General features: G+C 34.1%; 1 protein-coding gene across 1 annotated transcript in view; it reads right to left on the bottom strand.

Annotated features, from left to right (window-relative positions):
- Nucleotides 1–1,941: 1,941 nt before the first annotated feature.
- The window catches only part of LOC149415544 (serine protease snk-like), a 38,262-nt gene continuing 20,534 nt past the window's right edge, over nucleotides 1,942–19,669 (bottom strand). The window contains exons 8-11 of the mRNA XM_089642717.1: nucleotides 13,307–13,465; nucleotides 10,621–10,735; nucleotides 9,235–9,366; nucleotides 1,942–4,527 (exon numbers count right to left, since the gene is read on the bottom strand). Of these exons, the coding sequence (XP_089498843.1) occupies nucleotides 4,345–4,527; nucleotides 9,235–9,366; nucleotides 10,621–10,735; nucleotides 13,307–13,465 (589 nt within the window). The 3' untranslated portion in view covers nucleotides 1,942–4,344. The remainder of the gene's footprint in view (nucleotides 4,528–9,234; nucleotides 9,367–10,620; nucleotides 10,736–13,306; nucleotides 13,466–19,669) is intronic.

The following is a 19,669-nucleotide window of genomic DNA, read 5'->3' as shown; positions in this document are numbered from 1 at the left end:
TGGGTAATACAGAATACACCAACACAAAATAAAAAAGGTTTCAGTCTGGATCAAAACAAAAGGTGCACTAATTTATTCAAAATTTAATAACATTAAACAAAAGTCAAAAACATTTACAATACATAATATAAATAACACAAAACATAACTCAGGCATTTAAATTTCATGACATTACATAATACTTAATAATATTCTAATAATTCACATAACTAAGACATGTGAACACCTCAGCATATAATGTTGTTCTCCTAGCGAGGTATTCACAAAACACTAAAACATATTCCTGATTCATTTGCACGCAGTATCTACCCATCATCCCCACCTTACTTGATGCGGTATTGTTGTCTACAAAGAAAAGGTTTTAGAATTGAGTGTAGACTGTCCAAACTGAATATTGATATATTGATAAAATGGTAGAGTTATAGAATAGAGGGAAGTATGAGTACTGACAAGTAGTGAGGCAACAAGTAACAAGAACTGAAGGACAGAATGCCAAACTGACTATAAACCAATTTCCAAGAGAGAAGAACAAGTTGTTCTTGGCCCTGGGTTGGCTGATTAGCTGCTAACTATCAATTATTTCATTTTAATCTCACCCAATGGTACATCCATTTTACACGCACAAATACAAATCGGCAACTACGATTTCTCAATAACCAGTTGGTCGATTGACCTCAGATTTGTTACATAACTTCAGTAAACTGGTTTTTTGAAAGTAGCAGAATAAGGTCAGTAAAATTTTAATTTTACTTTTTATTACTCAGATAGAAGTAAAAAAAATTTAAGTGCGCCATTTTTGAACTTAGGTTTAGTATAAGAAACAATATTACAAAAATATATTTTTCTTCTGTAAAACGTGTTTATAATTTAAAAAATAAAACTGATTTTGATATTATTAAATCATAAAAATCTCCTTTTTATAGAAATAATATATGCATGTACCTACATTCCACAATAAGTCATGTTTAAGTACCTTTAACTAATCCTAAGTATACCTACCCACAGGCCTTGCCTGTGTGGGATTTTTGTAAAACATGTTGTCTGGAAACTCATAGTACAAATAGGAAACTGATGAACCTATTACAAAAGTATTTTTTTTATTTTGTGAGTTTTTATTTTCGAGTAAATCGAGTCAGAAGTAGGAATTTATATATTTTTTTAATTGGTCGCGTCAGCCCAGCTACAAAAGGTTTTAATAGAAAAAATGTAACAAAAGAATTGAATTTTTTTTTTATTATTTTTTTTTTAATTAATATCTATAGCAAAATTTGTACATTATGTAGGTTTAAAGTATAATATAAGTATATTTTTTGTATTTTTTTCACAGTCCTCCTCACTAGGGTTTCCTGTTCTGAGGCGGCCTGTAGTTTTTCTTAAATTTTTGTATTTAGTTTTGAATTGTCTTTACATTGTCTTCATAATGTTTGTAAGTTGATTGTTACTTTGATCTCTAAGCCATGTTTTGACTTTTGTTTTAAATATACTCATTTCGTTTATTTTTTTGGTTTCATTTGGTAGAGCATTGAACAATTTTATAGCATGGAATTTATTATTTCTCTGTCCAAAGGATGTGTTTAAACTGGGAGTAATCAGGATATTTTCGCTTTTTGCCCTGGTTGTGTATTTATGTTGGGCAGTGGAGTATTCGGATATGTTTTTTTTCAGTTTAAATAAAATATTTTTTGAATATAGTTTCTGTACATTGTAAACATTGAAGTTTTTGAATATTTCTTCTGTCGGAGTTCTAAGCGGAACTTTCAGTATAGTCTTTAATACTCCTTTTTGTGCTATATTGAGCCGCTCTGTGTGAGTGCTCAAGGCAGACCCCCATCCAGTTATTCCGTACTCTATTTGTGATTGACACAAAGCATAGTATACTTTTTTAATATCGTTTATATTGAGGATATTGCGAATGTTTCTAAAGAAGTATATGTACCTGGTTAGTTTTTTTGTAATTACATCTATATGTGAGTTCCAACGGAGATTATCATCAATTTCAATTCCAAGATATTTGATGCTTTTGGAGTGTGCTATAGTGGGACAGAGGCATGATAAGCCTTGATTTTTTTGATAAATTCCTTGGCATGAATGTAATTTGAGATTAAGGTCCTCTGACGGCTGCCCTCTGGCTGTTTTAGAAAATGTCAGATATTTTGTTTTATTGACATTAAGCGTCAGGGAGTTTCTTTTAAGCCAGTTTTGCAGGAGACCAAGTCCGTGTTCAGCATCTTTGTAGGTATTTATCCAATCTTTTTCTTTAAATAAAATTACTGTGTCATCAGCAAAACTAATGATTTTTCCTCTTGTTTCTAGGTTACAGATATCATTAATGTATATTAAAAATAATATCGGACCTAGTACGCTTCCTTGTGGTACTCCATGGTTGATTAGGAGAGGTTTGCTTTTTCTCTTGTTAATTTGGACGCTCTGTGTACGCTCCGTCATATAGCTTTTTAGTAAGTTTAGTGTTGTACATGACATACCAATTTTTGAAAGTTTTGAAAAAAGTATTTTGTGATCTATTGTGTCAAAAGCCTTTTGTAAGTCTATGAAGATTGCCAAAGTTTTTTCTCCACTGTCTAAACTTTTAGTGATCATATCGGTAATTTTTTCTATGGCGTCACTAGTACTTAAGTTCTCCCTAAATCCATACTGAGTTTTTGATAATTTTTTATTGTCTTCTAAGTAGGATAAGAGTTGGTTTTTTAGTATTCTTTCCAATATTTTTGAAAATGCATTTAGTAGGCTTATTGGTCGGTAATTGTTTATGTCATTTTTACATCCTTGTTTAAATATTGGTATAACAATCGCTTTTTTGAGGGCTGTAGGGAATATGCTATTCGTTATAGACATGTTGACTAAGTATGTAAGTGGTTCGATAAGTTCTTTACAGAGATATTTTATTGCGTTGGTTGAGGTTGTGTCCTCCCCCGAAGAAATATTTGATTTTAAAGAAGAAATTGTGTTTTTGATATCGTCAGCTGTAATTTGTTTAAAATTGAGCTGATTTCCTTGCTCAGGTGGTTCGTTTATTTGTACATCTTCGTTACATTTTGTAACTTACTTTGCTAGATTTGATCCTATATTTATGAAAAAATTATTGACGTATTCAAGTATTTGGTCAGGATTATCAGCGTATGTCCTGGGAACATTGTTTATATTCAGCACGTCAATCGGTACATTGTAGATTATGTTTAATGATATTCCAGTTGATTTCTGTTTTTTCTGTTGTTAATGGTTTTTTCTTCATTTTATTTGACTTGTTTATTTTTATTGAAAGCATAGTTGTATAATGATCGGTTATAGTTGAATTAAATACAACAGTTTGAGTAATGTCTTTTGTTTTACTCATTATATGGTCTATGCAACTTTCACTGTTGTCCACTTTTCGAGTAGGAACATTTATTAAGCTTTCCAGTCCATGGGATGCTAGCATCTGCAGATATTGAATTCGCTTAGGGTGTCCATTTTCTAAAATATTTATATTTACATCTCCAATAATAAATATGTTTTTCGTTTCTTTAAGAAGGCAGAGTTCCTCGTCTACGGATTTAAGGAATGGGTCGATGTTTCTTGTTGAGGGCGATCGATAGATTGCTAATATAGCTTTTTCTTTACTGATTTTAATTTTTAAAGAATTGGCATTTGTGATAATAATTTCTTCAACTTCGGCTCTTATTTCATTTTTAATGTATATAATTACACCATCGTTTTGTTTTTTGTTATTCAAACTTGAGTAGGTTGTATATCCAGCAATTTCCAATTTCATGTATTTATGATTTATCCAACATTCAGTAAGTATTATTATTTGAAAATTAACTTTTAAATATTTCAATAAAATTTGCAATTCATCAAAATTTTTTCTTATGCTTCTTATGTTTTTGTGTAGTATATTGAAAGAGTTGTTATTTAAATTCGATAGATCATTTGGTTCCGAGGTTAATATAATGTCAGCCATTTTTATATTTTTTTTCGTAATCGTTTTTGTGCCCTTTTGTTATACAATATTTTTTATATCATCTATATGTTTTATATAAATTATTTTTTCGGTTGGCATTCTTCGCGTCATTATTTTTCCATCTTTGAACCAAACGTAGGAGTACATTTTTTCATTGGCAGATTGCTCTGATCGAACAAAACCAGAGTATTTTTTGGGTTTTCCATGTGACGTAAATGCGCCAGTTTGCCGCTTGTACTGCAAGTTTCCAGACACCATGCATACACAGAAGGGGGGGGGGGATTAGGGCAACTGCCCCCCTTAACTAATTCTATTGATACCATTATATTCAGAATGAAAAAAAAATTATAATAAAAAATAATTTACAAATTGCTTAAAACACGGTCCTAAACAACAACACCGCTTTCAGGCCACACAATACCCTCTATCCAAGGGACGAAGGTAGATATCCGCGTATTGGTCACTATGCAGGGTGAATCCTCATTCCAAGATTTCAACCCCACCAGCAGGTGAGTACAGGCCACCCTGGGGCTGTTGGAAATAGTCAGCGGGCTGCCGCTGTACAAGCCCTGAGAACAAATAAAGTGAACACACTTCAAATGACAGATTATTAATTCATTTTAATTAATTAATCGCTTCTTTATAACTGGTACATAGTCAGTGTTTACATTCATGGGCAATGGAAATGGTTTGGTTAACCTAACCTAACCTAACCTAACCTAACCTAACCTAACCTAACCTAACCTAACCTAACCTAACCTAACCCAAGTAGTTCTGTGAATAAAAGTCCTCGCATCCAATAAATGTATGTTTTCGTTTTTCTCTAATTAAATCAAAATTTCTTCTGAAAACTTAAGATTTGTAAGTAGGTACTTATATACCTACCTACTTAATCATATAATATGAAAAAGTTACCCAAATGATAATCCTGGGGAGGAATTAATTAAGGAAGTCGTTTCTCCTGGGCCTTCCTTACTAGCGACCTCAATCGTTGTATGAAGAATCATGAATTGTCAGATTCAAACGACAATCTAAGTTATTAATCGTCAAAATATCGATAATGTAGCCACGCTAGGATATCATAAATACATTTTTCTGTCGAGATATATGTTTTTACTTACAATTTATTTTCGTTAAATACTATATAATGAACATCTAAGAATTCTCCTACTCATTCGGCTCTATGAGGTGGCCGTGAATGCACGCTTTCTACGGTCCGTCGTGTCAATATTTTTTCAAAGTTCGAAATTCCGCGTAATTATTACACTTCCATGAGACGTTTCAACAATATTCCACTCTATGCGTTGCGCGTAGGGACTATAATAGTGTGTCGCCTTTTTTTATGTTTCATCTGTGCGTTTCCGTCGAAGCTGTGTAGTGTCAAATAGTATTATTAAGAATCAATTTATTGTTAACATTTTTTTGGGTTTCTAGGTAATAAACAATTTAATATTATTAAGAATTAATATATTGTTAACATTTTTTCGGGTTTCTAGGTAATAAACAATTTCATATTATAAAGAATTAATTTATTGTTAACTTTTTTTCGGGTTTCTAATAAATATAGTAATAAACAATTTGATGTTTTTAAAATATAAAAGTATATAAAATATTCCAGCACTTACAATAAAGTAAAAGAAGCACATCGTATAAAAATGTTTCAGTCGAAAAGATCGAATGCCGAAATCACTTACTTCGAAATTATTGCAAAAAACTTAAATCACTGTTAGAAGTATCCCTTAGCATTGAGGAAGATTGTGTCAAGCCGTATTTTACGCCCGAGAACGGCTGTACGTTGTGCAATAACGTACCGGAAGACTTTGAATTAGGAAAAATAAAACAGTTTTATTTGGATATATTTGAATGGTCCAAAACATGTATTTGGAGACCACTCACTATGCAAGGAACGGGCATACTTTTGCAAACGGGATACTGGCGACACTAATTACGTACCCAATATGACTTCGAGCTTGATAATGTCAAGAAACGCTTTTACAATTTTTGCATGCTACCCGAATTAATTGATCCTCGACACAATCGCTGCATGCCTATTAGAAATCCTGAGTATTTAGAAAAGTGCATAATAGCGAAAAGAAACAAAGTAAAATTGGTTTCAGCTAAAACCAAAACATGTAAAAAGGAATTGTTTCGAAGAAATCAATAACATTTTATTTCATTGAAGTTTCTTCAGAAGAAATTTCATTTATATTCCTAATGTATGTAGTCCACATTTTTAGAAATAGGGAAAAGGAGGGTTGGAAAGTTCCTGGCTATTCAGATCTAGTCACTAAACAACTAAAGAAACAAACTACCTTAAAAAATTGAAAATTAATAGTATTATTACTTCAATAGAAGAGAGTCCAAATATAATTACTAATCATATAAATTACTTCTTCAGTGACATTGGTCCAAGCTTCGCTAGTAATTTGTGCAGTGCTAATAAAACTATTGAGATGTGTCTGGTGAATGATTTTAAATCTGAACTTCACGTTACAGGGGACAATTTTTATTTTAAACCAACTAGCATTTCTGAAGTCACAAATGTGATAAATGATTTAAAAATGTCTTTCTCGTGCGGTATTGATTCTTTAAGTGTTATGGTGTATAAAATGCATGTATCCGAATTAGCTTGTCTCATATCTCACCTTGTAAATACAGGAGTTTTCCAATAAGAGGTGTAATTTTGATATTTAATCGTAAAATATCAATGGTTTCGTTGATTGTGTGGCACGTAGCGCCGTCTTGTTGAAAGTAAACGTTGTCCAGATTAATACCATCCGATTCCGGCCATAAAACATCATTCATTTTTTTTCGGTAGCGCAGTCCATTCACTGTTGTCCATTCTGTTGCTCCAGCCTCATTTTCAAAAAAGTAAGGTCCAATGACTCCGCCGGACCATAAGCCGCACCAAACAGTCACACGTTGAGTGTAAAGAGGCTTTTTAACAATAACTCTTGGGTTTTTCGAGCCTCAGATGCGACGTTTTTGCGTGTTGACGAAGCCACCGAGGTGGAAATGGGCCTCATCACTCAAAATGATTTGCATTTGATTCACTCAAGTGAATTTTAATAAGTTCAATGCGTTGTTGAAGCGTGTATCGTTCCATTTTATTAATGGCGTTGTTTCTACTTGTCAAATGTCAAAAAATGACAGCTTCAAAAGTAACATCTACCGAAATAGCGGGCTATTCAAAATAACACCTCTTATTGGAAAACACTGTATTAGCTTCGAGAGTGGGATGTTCCCTTCTCATTGTAAGAAAGCTAAAGTAATTCCCCTTTTTAAATATGGAGATCGTCTAGATGTTAATAATTACAGACCTATATTCTTACTCAATACTCTTTCAAAAGTAATAGAGAGATTAGATATGTCGAGATTGGTATCATTCTTAGAAACATATAATATACATACTCTCTAGCAATCAGTTTGGTTTCAGAGAGAATACAGGAACAAGTGATGTAGTGTTGAGGGTATTGTCCAAAGTCAAAGTCAAATATGAATACAATGTCCTGAAGGAGCTTGCAGAACTAGAAAGCATTACCATAGAAAAGTGTGGTCTTTTCATACATGAAGAGTATCCGTATATGGGTGCGACACCAGATGGAATTTCTTCTGAATACACCGTGATTGAAATTAAATGTCCTTTCGCAGCAAGCAGCATGCTCATATAAGAAGCAGTAAAATCCAAAAAAATTATGTTAGCAAAAATGGAGAAATTCTGGTAAATACATCTCACGATTGGTTTTACCAGGTTCAGGGCCAATTACATGTAACAAAAAAAGCTATTTGTATGTTTGTTGTATGGACTGAACTCGGATAAAAATCGAAAAAATTTTACGGGATGACGAATTTCGGCAGACTAATATGGTTGAACAGCTGAATCGCTTTTACAATTTTTGCATGCTACCCGAATTAATTGATCCTGGACATAATCGCTGCATGCCTATTATAAATCCTGAGTAATTCAAAGTGCATAATACCGAAAAGAAGTAAAGTCAAATTGGTTTCAGCTAAAACCAAAACATGTAAGAATTTTTAAGAAGATCAATAACATTTTCATTGAAGTGTCCTGAAAAGAAATTTCATTTATATTCCTTATGTATGTGGTCTACATTTTTAGAGATAGGGAAGATGGGGGGTTGGAAAGTTCCAGGCTATTCAGATCTAGTCACTAAACATATCTACGCCGTTCTCAAGCAACTTTCAATCCTGAATTATGGTCTCTCACCAGGGTGATACTGAACGTATCTTCCACTTTTGAACGAGGTACAGATTCATTATATGTAACTATATAAAATTTATTTTAATTCTATAATATGACATACTTATATAAATTAAATTAAATTTGTTTTGTCCTCGCCGGCTTTTGAACCCGTGACCTCAAATTAAACTATACAATTTAGTATTAACAGTGCCCCGCCGCACTGCGAAACCAGGCTGGAACAAAGGGAAGCCTTTTGTAACTCTTTATAATTGTATTTATCAAAAAAAAAATCCAAATAAAAAGTTATATTAAATGTTGTTACTGAGAACCTCCTCCATGAATCAAGCTATTGTAATATTGCATTACATTCTAAAATATATTTTAACATAATTTTCATAATCACAATATCTTTAATTAATAATAATTTGTTTTGCTCTGTGCGTGTCTTGTATTGAATGGAACGCACCGGCCAGCTGCCAGGTGCAGCGAGTTAGATATTCGAATTCGCGCTAGAAACATTTAGTAGCGAGGGCCGTTAATAGTAGATACATTACGAGAGAAGAGAGCAATCAGAAGAAGAATAAGGACGGGTTGTTTCGCGGAATAATAACAATTCATCAAATTTCAAAGTTGGTTTTCATGTTCTGTGTAGGTTCTATTCAAGTTCTATTATTAATTATATCATTATTGACCAAGGGCTTCACAAAGCTGAAATACCAACAGAACTTGAATAGAACCTTCACAGAACTTGAAAATCAAATTTGAAATTAGATGAATTGTTCAAATTCTGTGAAACAACCCTTCCTAAGAGATTTAATGTTACGTTACATAATATAGACATTATTATGAAATTAAAACTAATTTTTATATGCAACATGATTATGTGTTATGTTAATTAAATTGAAAAAAAATGGTAGACCTGTAGACAAGCTGCCATGGGGCAGGCAGCGGGACTACTCTTCTGTTATTTATAAAATTCTTGTTATATCAATGTTTTATTATCAATATTAAATAATAAAAAACATCCTTGTTATAATGAGCTTGGTGTACAATGCATCCCAGCGTTACATACCGGACATACTCCAGTTGTGTTGACTGGGCGGCTGCAAATCTCCAGGTCATGTTTTACGCCGGCAGGGTGTGCATAGCTGCCAGTGGGGAATGTTAAAGAGCACTCCTCCTCAGATACTCTCTGCATTGTCGTCTGAAATGTTGAAAAACGTACCAACTAATTGTTTTATCCAATGAGAACAATCCGTATAGTATTTCAATGTGAAGTGAGGTTTTGAAAAAAATTGTTTTTTAATGTAAATACTACACAAGTCTCTCAACTACTCCCAACCGTCTAGAACCAGTCTATGACATACATTACTTTTAATAAATCAATAATTTATCGTGAAATTACACGCGAGGATTTGACATACATTACTTTTAATAAATTAATAATTTATCGTGAAATTACACGCGAGGATTTGAAGCAGCTACTTCTAAGGGTGTGATTTAATCAACATTTCATTTCTCCTCTTCAGAGTGGTAGAAATACCATAAACATGTGGAGATCGGGAAAGAATTCAATAATGTAAGCTAAGGGACTCTAAGATGGGTTTGACATGTAGAGCGAATGTACGGAGTAAGGAGTGGATGGTAGAAGAACTCTGGGACTCCCAAGGTAGACATGGCAAGTACTTGGGTCATCTCAAGATTCAGATTAACAGAACTTATGTATGAATGTGCATGAAGCGAGGGGTGTGTTATAAAACAGAGTTGTGTGGCGGTCCATCCTCTCTGCCTACCCCTGCGGGAGACGGCGTGATGGTTAGATATCTATTTAAACAATTGTACATTTAGTACTAGCCACAGATGTCCATAATACAGGGTGTATCGGCAAGTACCCGACAAACTTTAACCAGCTATTCCTCAGCACATTTGGAGTAAAAAATGTTATGGGCGCTTTGCTGTCCGGTAACATTTTATTTCCATTAAAAACAAAAAATAAATAAAAAATCCACACTCCGTCACTGTCATTTGCATGGTTTATCGTGTTCAACAGCTGTTATTAGCAAGTGTGTCAAAAAGTGTCCTCGCTCTTTCGTACACACTAAATAATAATAGTTAAAAATGAGACGAATGGTGCCGTGCCATTTTGTTGTGATTGTAAAAGAGAGCTAACGTAGGTACGTACGTACATTATTCAACGAAACTCGAACAAAATACTGTCAGACGGGTTTTCAAACTTTGACAAAGGATAAAACATTGGTGACATGTGGTGAAAATATGAAAAATAATATTTTTATTAAAAAAAAATGTTACCGGACAGCAAAGTGCCCATAACATTTTTTACTCCAAATGTGCTAAGGAATAGCTGGTTAAAGTTTGTCGGGTACGTGCCGATACATCCTGTATAGTAATCACATCATCGGTAATTGTTCATTCTGAAGGCAGAGCAATGTGTTCTAACCTTGTGGGCGGGTATGGTGAGAAAGTCATGCCGCCCAGTAAGGATGAAGCCACTGTCAGGAAGAGTTGTGCCGGTGTGGAGACAGGCTGGGATTATACTGCTTGTGAATGTTACCCTGAAATTGATATAATTTATTTTTGTAAAACTGTAAAGTGGTAGTGCAATGCAATAATATTCCTTAACCCTTTAGGTGCGGTATGCCGATATTCCGGCATGACGCATGACGCATGACACTCGTGAGACCCTGTCATCTGTTATTTGACATTGGAAATAATGGTAATAAAGTAACAATAAATTATAAAATTTCATAAAAATAATAAATATCGTGACATTACTTTTCAACAGATTATTGACTGTAACCACAGACATAGGAATTAATAGACGAGAAGATAATGGCGAGGGGTAAAATCAACTGTTGAAGAACGAAGGGCGTAAGGCTGACTGTGATTCGTCAATAAATCAATCTGACAGTAAATAGGCATCTCGCATTGTAATATCACCATTTACTTCTTAAAAGTAAAATCTGCTTTGGAATGAATAGACATTTTTACATGGGAGTGCAAATTACTCGCCACGTTATGAACAAATTTGCGAAGTCCAAATTCGGCAAAAAAATTCGGTTGTATTTTCAGAGTCGAATATTTCGTTTAAGTATTTAGTTAAGACACTTTTATAAATGTTCATAATTTACTTCCCAGCAACCAACCAGCTTTGTGTTTCGCGTCCAGACGTTTCTCGATATGATAGTATAATATGTTTCTAAAACTGATCTATATTATACGATGTGAATATGCTTAAAATAAAGTAAAATAATGCTTATATATGGAATGTAATACGACAATAGGGTTTATTCTCTTTTTCACATCTATTTTTACAAGTTTTCATAGTACAAGTCAACATTTTGCCGTGTTATTTCGTAAAATGAACCGATGATGCCTCGACCATAGTTCGCACAAGAATGATGACGTCACGTTTTCAAATTTCGCTTGAGGCCATACGCGAGCCCAGCCGGTTCCAATGGAACCGGTATGGGGAGTGGGGATAATACGCTTTTAATCACTTAGGGCAGGTCTACTAATATTCATATGTCTATGACTGTAACATTGTAATAATAATTACAAATAGGTTCTAATGTCGGTTGTGACTCTGTCCGTAACTCTGGTTCAATGAACTCCAGAACTTTGATTTATTTTTGGGGTGCTATGCCATATTGCGCTACCTCCTTCTTTAGCCCACTTCGGACAGCATTCATCAGGGCAGATCCGGTAGATCCGAAGATGATCCGAACACATCTTCGGATCTACCGGATCTGCCCTGATGATGGACACTGCAACGCTGTCCGAAACGTCGGCTAAAGAAGGATTTAGCGCAACACGGCATAACACCCCAAAAACAAACAACAAAAATGCTTTTGGCCGTGAGAATCTAAAAACTTACCAAACAAAGATGCTGTTTAAAAGCAACTTCTTAAAAACTAAATATATAATACGTCGATATCGGAATTGATTCTGTTCAACTACTGACTCATCTCGCTAACTTTACTCTTCGAACAGTTCGAGAGAGTTCTTAAGGCTCCGTAGTAAGCGTTCAAAAAGATGAAGAAGATTGTTTGAAGGGAGATATGAAACGACAATAATTTTGCGAAAATTGTTAAAATATTTAATGAAACACGATTCGTTTAGTATAGCATCTATTACAGTAATTACAAATAAACATGTAATTTCACATTCGATTACACATCTGCCCTGATAATGGACACTATAATGCTCTCCGAAACGTTGGCTAAAGAAGGAGGTAGTGCAACCTGGCATAATACCCCAAAAATAAATCACCGTAATTTAAAGACGTGAAAATTTGAAATCATATCCAGAACTTTGGTTTTGAATTTAAGTGTCATCATTTTCAAAATTGGAACTGATTTGTCGAGAATTCAGACTATCTGTGATGTTTCAAGGGTCTGCCCTAGGTATATTTCTATATAAGTCTAAACTGTTTAGTGTGGCGCACAGTTTACACCCGCGCTACGCAAGCGAGTTCCCTACAGAGCATCAGACCATGTGAAGCAACACTGGGCCTGTTCCGCTATGGAAGTTAACCAATTGAACGGAACTCTGCAGGACTCCGGAGTGTTTGTTGGTCGACCTACACTGAGGTGGCACTATACATGTGGAACTATTCCTGCTAATAAGTAATAAGGAACTAACCTAGGAGATGGGGAATAGGAATGTGGGAAAGTACCTGGCTGTTCAGATCTGGTCACCAAACACGGCTAAAGCCATCTCAAGCAAAGTTTCAATTCTGAATGGTAGTCTTACACCAGGGCGATACTGAGAGTATATTCCACTCTAGAAAGTACTGCAAATGTGCTACATAATAAATTATTAAAATAAGATTTACTATTTGAACCTCCGACCTCCGGATTGCTAGTTGAGAGCCTTACCACTCAACCACGGTGGCCGTCAGATTTTTAATGTTGATAAAATAATATGTACACACTTAAATGTGTATTAAATGGAATGCAGAAATGCGGCAGGTCTGAAGGTTCGGGAGATAGCTCAGTTGCTAGAGTAAACGCCGGAATAGCAAATGGTCTTTTTTAGAAATTCTGGTCGCACCCATGAACATATTTATTTTGTGATTTTTACTCACATTATTCCAATGTTTTGTACAATTATGAAAAGCTTACTGTCTGTCAAGCTGCAGAAGGGCGATGCTATTATACACAAATGAGTAACTGTAGTTGTATAGTGGGTGGGTGTGAATTTTTATAACATCGTATATAGCATCAGGGTTGTACTGAGGTGTAAAATTCCCCCCCAATCCGACGAACTTGACCTTCTCTGAGCTGAAACAAAAGAAGTTCAGGTTATATTAACATTGCCATGTGCATCTTGAGTAGGTCTAATTGTCTAATACAATCACTACGTCATCTGAGATTCACCACCATAATATATTTGTTATGGTTTTATATTTCAAAGGAAAACCGATGATTCAATTCAATTCAATTTTTCATTTATTTTAAAAACATTACAAAATCGTTAATTTCAAAGCGTCTTAAAATAAATTGCATTCATATAAGTCGGTACATACATACTCGTATGACAAAGCAGAATTTAGTGTAGCTATACACTATGGTGTATAATTTGTAAACATGGAGTGAAAAATAAAATAACTGCGTACCATACTAGCGAAACTCGAACAGTTCGAGAGAGTTCTTAAGGCTCCGTAGTAAGCGTTCAAAAAGATGAAGAAGATTATTTGAAGGGAGATATGAAACGACAATAATTTTGCGAAAATTGTTAAAATATTTAATGAAACACGATTTGTTTAGTAAGATTTCTTTCTACAAATGCTTAAGTTGCATTTAAAGAAACACTGTGAATTTTTGAATACCTACGACATGTTAAATAACAGAACAAAATTGTTCTGTTATCATTTTCGGAGCACACTCTGAGATTTTAGTCGATCGATTGAATTTCGTATAGTTACCGTTTCAACTCAAATGTATAAATATTATCTTCAAAAACAATATATATTTTTTAGGAACTCTAAATTTTAAAGTGTTCAAGAGAAATGTGTTATAAATTTTTTGGAAATACGGAATGCGTGGCTTAAAACCAGTCGGGTCATGTGGTGGTATATCTGTCACCAAATGACAAATCCTCATGAAACTAACTTTTTTTTTTTTAATTCCTTTATTTTTCCCAATTTTTACATTAATTACATTTAATATTATACAAATCAATACGAATAATGGGAACCCACTAAGACGCAGCCTGTGCGTGGGTAATATATTTAAGTTATTATGTTATTGTACCTAGAAATAAACAAATTGTGGGCATATAAAATAAAAAAAAGATTACATTTTGTCTAAGCGGTTTGTATAAAAAGTGTTTACAATAGTGTATAGTGAAGTTATAAGTGTTTAGTGTAATATATGGTAAATATTTTATGAGAAACATAAATTGATACAAATTAAATAAAAAAAGTTTCAACTGCTGTATCGAAAAGCCATAATTTTAATTCTTTTAAGTATTGAGGAAGTTTAGTAATCACTTGAATATTTTTCGGTAAAAGATTGAAAGTACGAGGTCCAATGAAACTGCAGTGTATTTGCATTAGTTTTGTGTTCGTTTGGGGGGTATAAAATACATAATTATTTCTAATGTTGGTTCTGTTTTCATTTATTACGAATTTATTTTTGTTTTTAAAGATGTATTTCATAGTTTGCAAAAAAATAGTTTACGGATACAGAATAGTTTAGATTCTTTAAATAACTCATCTCTTGAAAATGTTCTTTTCAGACTATACATAACTTTGATGATATAATTTTGAATTATTTGTAAAGGTTTGATATGTGCATTAAGCGCACCGCCCCATCCTATTATTCCGTAGGTATATGAGTGAAGATTGCACCAAAGAAAAATAAATAATTTTCAGTTTTTCAACATTGAGCACTTCTTTTAGTCTGTAAAATGTGTATGTAAGATATCTTAATTTACAGACAGTATTATTAATTTGTGACTGCCAATTTAATTTTGAATCAATAACAATACCTAAATATTTATTCTTTTCAACTTTTCCGAGTTCAAAGCAAGATTGGCATATTTCTTGATTACAGTTAACATTATGTATTCTAATTTTAAGGTTATTGGGGGGTTTATTTTTATTATTTTTAGAAAAGGTTAGGTAAAATGTTTTATTATAGTTTAAGAAGCTTCTTAAACTTCTCATCTCCTTTTCTACTATGGTCAGACATATACTATAAACAAAATAATAAGAAGGAGTGATCACCTGGCGATCACGGGCGGCCACGGGGAGGAAACCAGGTGGGTGGCGGAACTTTCATTTTTATATAAATCTACAGTTTTATTCCGAAATCGGTGAAATTTTGCACACTTTACCTTCAAAACAAGAGAAAGGCTACAGTCTACTTAAGATTTCGAAAAACTCTATGGAAAGCCGGGCAACGCCGGGTACATCAGCGAGTATATTTTTATAAAATGGTTGGTCTGTGGTTGTGTTATAGCGCGGGATAGTTATTCAGCCAAGAATATTTAGTTTATTTCTGTTCGAAAGTGGTTTTATGTTTTTATCATCAAAACAAGTGAATTTGTAAAAGAGCTATTTTTTATAAATAACTAGCTGTACCTCGCCATGCGTTGCTGTGGTTCAGTCTGTCTGTGTAGATAGAGAGACAATGGCGCATGTTGCTTTTACGTCCAACAGATGGCGTTGTTTTAAGAAGAAAAAAAAAAAAAAACATGTTTTACCTGTCACAGGTGACATCTATATGCTATAGGTATATAAAAACGAATGCGTATTCAAATGCATCGTTGTGTCAAAATAACAAAGCAATCAGAAGAACTTTCGGAGATTTAAGATTTTGAACAAACTAACATTTTCATTTTTATTTATACAGGGTGTATCGGCAAGTACCCGACAAACTTTAACCAGCTATTCCTCAGCACATTTGGAGTAAAAAATATTATGGGCGCTTTGCTGTCCCTTAACATTTTTTTCCATTAAAAACAAAAAATAAATAAAAAATCCACACTCCGTCACTGTCATTTGCATTGTTTCTCGCGTTCAACAGCTATTATTAGCAAGTGTGTCAAAAAGTGTCCTCGCTCTTTCATACACACTAAATAATAATAGTTATAAATGAGACGAATGGTGCCGTGCCATTTCGTTGTGATTGTAAAAGCGCGCCAACGTAGGTGCGTACGTACATTATTCAACGAAACTCGAACAAAATATTGCCAGATGGGTTTTCAAACTTTGACAAAGGATAAAACATTGGTGACATGTGGTGAAAATATGAATAGTAAATTTATTTTTTATTTTTCGGAATAATTTTATTGAGTAAAACCTCAAATTGTAATATTTAAATATTGAAGACAATATTAGTGATTTCTAAAAAAAAATCTGAAACAGAAAAATCATTAAAGGAAACGGTCACATCTGGGACTCGAACCCAGGACCCTTGTCTTTCCATGACAGTGCTCTACCAACTGAGATAGACCGTTTCCTTTTCTGATTTTTCTGTTTCAGATTTTTGTTTAGAAATCACTAATATTGTCTTCAATATTTAAATATTACAATTTGAGGTTTTAATCAATAAAGTTATTCCGAAAAATAAAATATTCATTCTAGACTTGCAGAAAAGTCAACAGATGTCGCACATTAATAATAAAAAAATAAGATAGGTTTATCTAAAAAGACGCTGTCTGTATTGCATTTAGTTCGGGTTGAATCTTGCGATCATACATAAAGATAGTTGCCAATAAAAATGTGCGGTGAAAAAAATGAAGACAATGTTAGTGGTTCTTATTCGAAGTATGATACAGTTAAAAGTGACCGAGGGGAATAGGATCCCATTAGCTCAGTTGGTAGAGCACTGTCACGGAAAGACGAGGGTCCTGGGTTCGAGTCCCAGATGTGACCGTTTCCTTTTCTGATTTTTCCGTTTCAGATTTTTGTTTAGAAATCACTAATATTGTCTTCAATATTTAAGTAAATTTTTTATTAAAAAAAAATGTTACCAGACAGCAAAGTACCCATAACATTTTTTACTCCAAATGTGCTAAGGAATAGCTGGTTAAAGTTTGTCGGATACGTGCCGATACACCCTGTATACATAGATTTGCAGGGAAGGGACTTTAAAGTCTTGAATTAGTCTGATAGTGGGGTAATTAAAAATATTTTTTATTAATAGTTTTTGGAATGTTTTGAATTTACTTCCCCCGAGATTGATTCAGGGAGAAATAAATGGTTCTACTCTAAAATTAAATATGTTTCTTGACCCGTTGTCCCACGGGTCGGTAAGAAATCGAATTAAACCGAGTGCTATAAAACCCTGTGTCGTTTGGTTATTGATCCGTGGGACGACGAGCTTATTCTTTTAAAAACCATACAATCATTTCGCTATCCTTTATACTGTTTGTAATTTCCACTTCATATAATACATTAGGTTTAACGGTAAGCACAGAGCAGTCAGGCTTACATCATTTGAATGTATATTACAGTTATATGAGTGTATACCAGTGGCGGTCCGTGCCTTTTCAGTTAACTAACTAGAGTGGTTGGCAAATGGCTAAGGATTGACAAAACGATATTTTCAAATAATTCAAAATCAGAAATATCAACAAAAAAACCACATTACTAAACTAGGCCTCGGGAAAATAATTTCCCTTAGGGCCTATGCCATCTTTGAGGTAGCTGTGTGGTGGGTCATTTTTAGGATAGAAAGTAATTCTTGAAGAGGGTCTTCAAGAAACCCATATCATAGGAGGGAGCAAACACAGAAGCCCGCAAGTTATTCCACAGCCGAGCTGTAGAGTTAAAAAAACAAATCTTTGACAAAACCTGTTCTCGTGTGACAAATGTGATAACTGTGTAAAAATTATTAACGGGTCTCACGGCTATGCGCCGGTGCCAAAGGATCTATGATGCTCGTTCCCCGGATCATCTTCCATTGAAATACCGGTACTCACTTGTAATACTTGTATCCCAAATACAACGGAAACACTCCAAAAACAATCTGTATCTCTCAAACTTACTGGAGGTCTAGCACGGTCAGTCGAAAAAGCCATATGTCATAAATGGTCAACAATTGATAAGAAATGATCCGACGGCCGATAAACATATTTTAGGCCTCCATAGCATCAGATAAGCTTCGTTTAACTGTCAATATACACATCTTCTTTAATAATGGCGTTCGTTATGCAAAATTACTGGCTTATTAACGAACAGAGTTGAACTAACGAAGCTCTTAGAATTGGAAAAGAAGTCGTATAAGCGGTGAATTGAGGCGGGTATGGGTACCGCCGCCCCGAGAACTATTTATTACATAACCAACACTTCTGCCATAGACCTATGACCACCCCAAATGGTTCGCTTCGCTTGGTGACTTAGCAGGGGTGCCCGGTTCATCAGGTTTATCGGGGGCTGGGCGGAAGATGTGTCTGCCCACCAACTGCGTGGCAGGCCGGATCGGGAAAGACTGGTTGACGGAGACCTTTTGATCTCTCCAGCAGGACTCTCTCGGAACATTGCCTCGCACCGCAGTGGGAGGGATGGATTCATAACTAACCCCCAAATTCCTATTCACCCCTTGTACCTTTCTCCTTCCCATAACTTCCCATCCTTCCTTTACTAAAAAGACGCCCCACACAGCATCCCCAAAGAGGGGAACTATTTTTCTCCGGGCCTCCTGTGTGAAGCTAATAGTAAGCATAATTTCTTCTGAAGTCATAAGATTTATTAGTAGATATATTTTTTTATTTTTTTTTATTGAATAAATAGTTAATACATAATATCAACAAACAAGTCCTGCTAAGCCGATTGAATTGGCTTGTCAACAGGTGCTTAAAGTTAGTTTCAAATACATTTTTTAAAGTTATAATTTACATCTTATATCTACAGAATTAACAATTATCATACAATTTTTCATACATATTAAAATAAATATTTTTTTTCCGATAGCCAATTTTTCACCATATATTTAACCTTATTCATAGATTTACATTGCTTTATAGTGTCAGGTAATAAATTAAATATTTTCGGTATGTTGTATTCAAACGTTCTCTGTCCGTATTTATTATTAAATTTCGGAACTATTAACCCGTCATTGCGCGTGAATCTAGTACTGTATTTATGTTCTAATTTTTCTTTATGCTGCGGGGTAAATATATACTGAATTATGATTTTTTGCCATAGTATAGCCTTAACAGGTAAAATTTTGGCACTCTGAAACAGCAACGGTGTATTATGTCTCTGTTTAAAAATATTAGGGACGACTAGTAATTTTACAATTGCGTTTTGTACAACTTGGACTTGTTTCAGATTGGTTATACTAGTATTTCCCCATATGGTTAATCCATATCTTATAATAGATTCTGCCATTGACATATAAATTATTTTAAGTGTTTCAATTGATAGGAAAAAATTTAATGTGTACATTCTGCCAGCAATTGATCTGAGTCTTTTACAGGTTTTTTTAATATGTTTGTCCCATTTGAAAAAGCAATCTACTGTAACACCAAGA

Source organism: Hesperophylax consimilis, chromosome 18, assembly GCF_061612785.1.
Source record: "Hesperophylax consimilis isolate HC1 chromosome 18, BYU_Hcon_1.0, whole genome shotgun sequence".
In the NCBI taxonomy this organism is placed as follows: Eukaryota; Metazoa; Arthropoda; class Insecta; order Trichoptera; family Limnephilidae; genus Hesperophylax; species Hesperophylax consimilis.
This window is presented reverse-complemented; position numbering and strand designations above follow the sequence as displayed.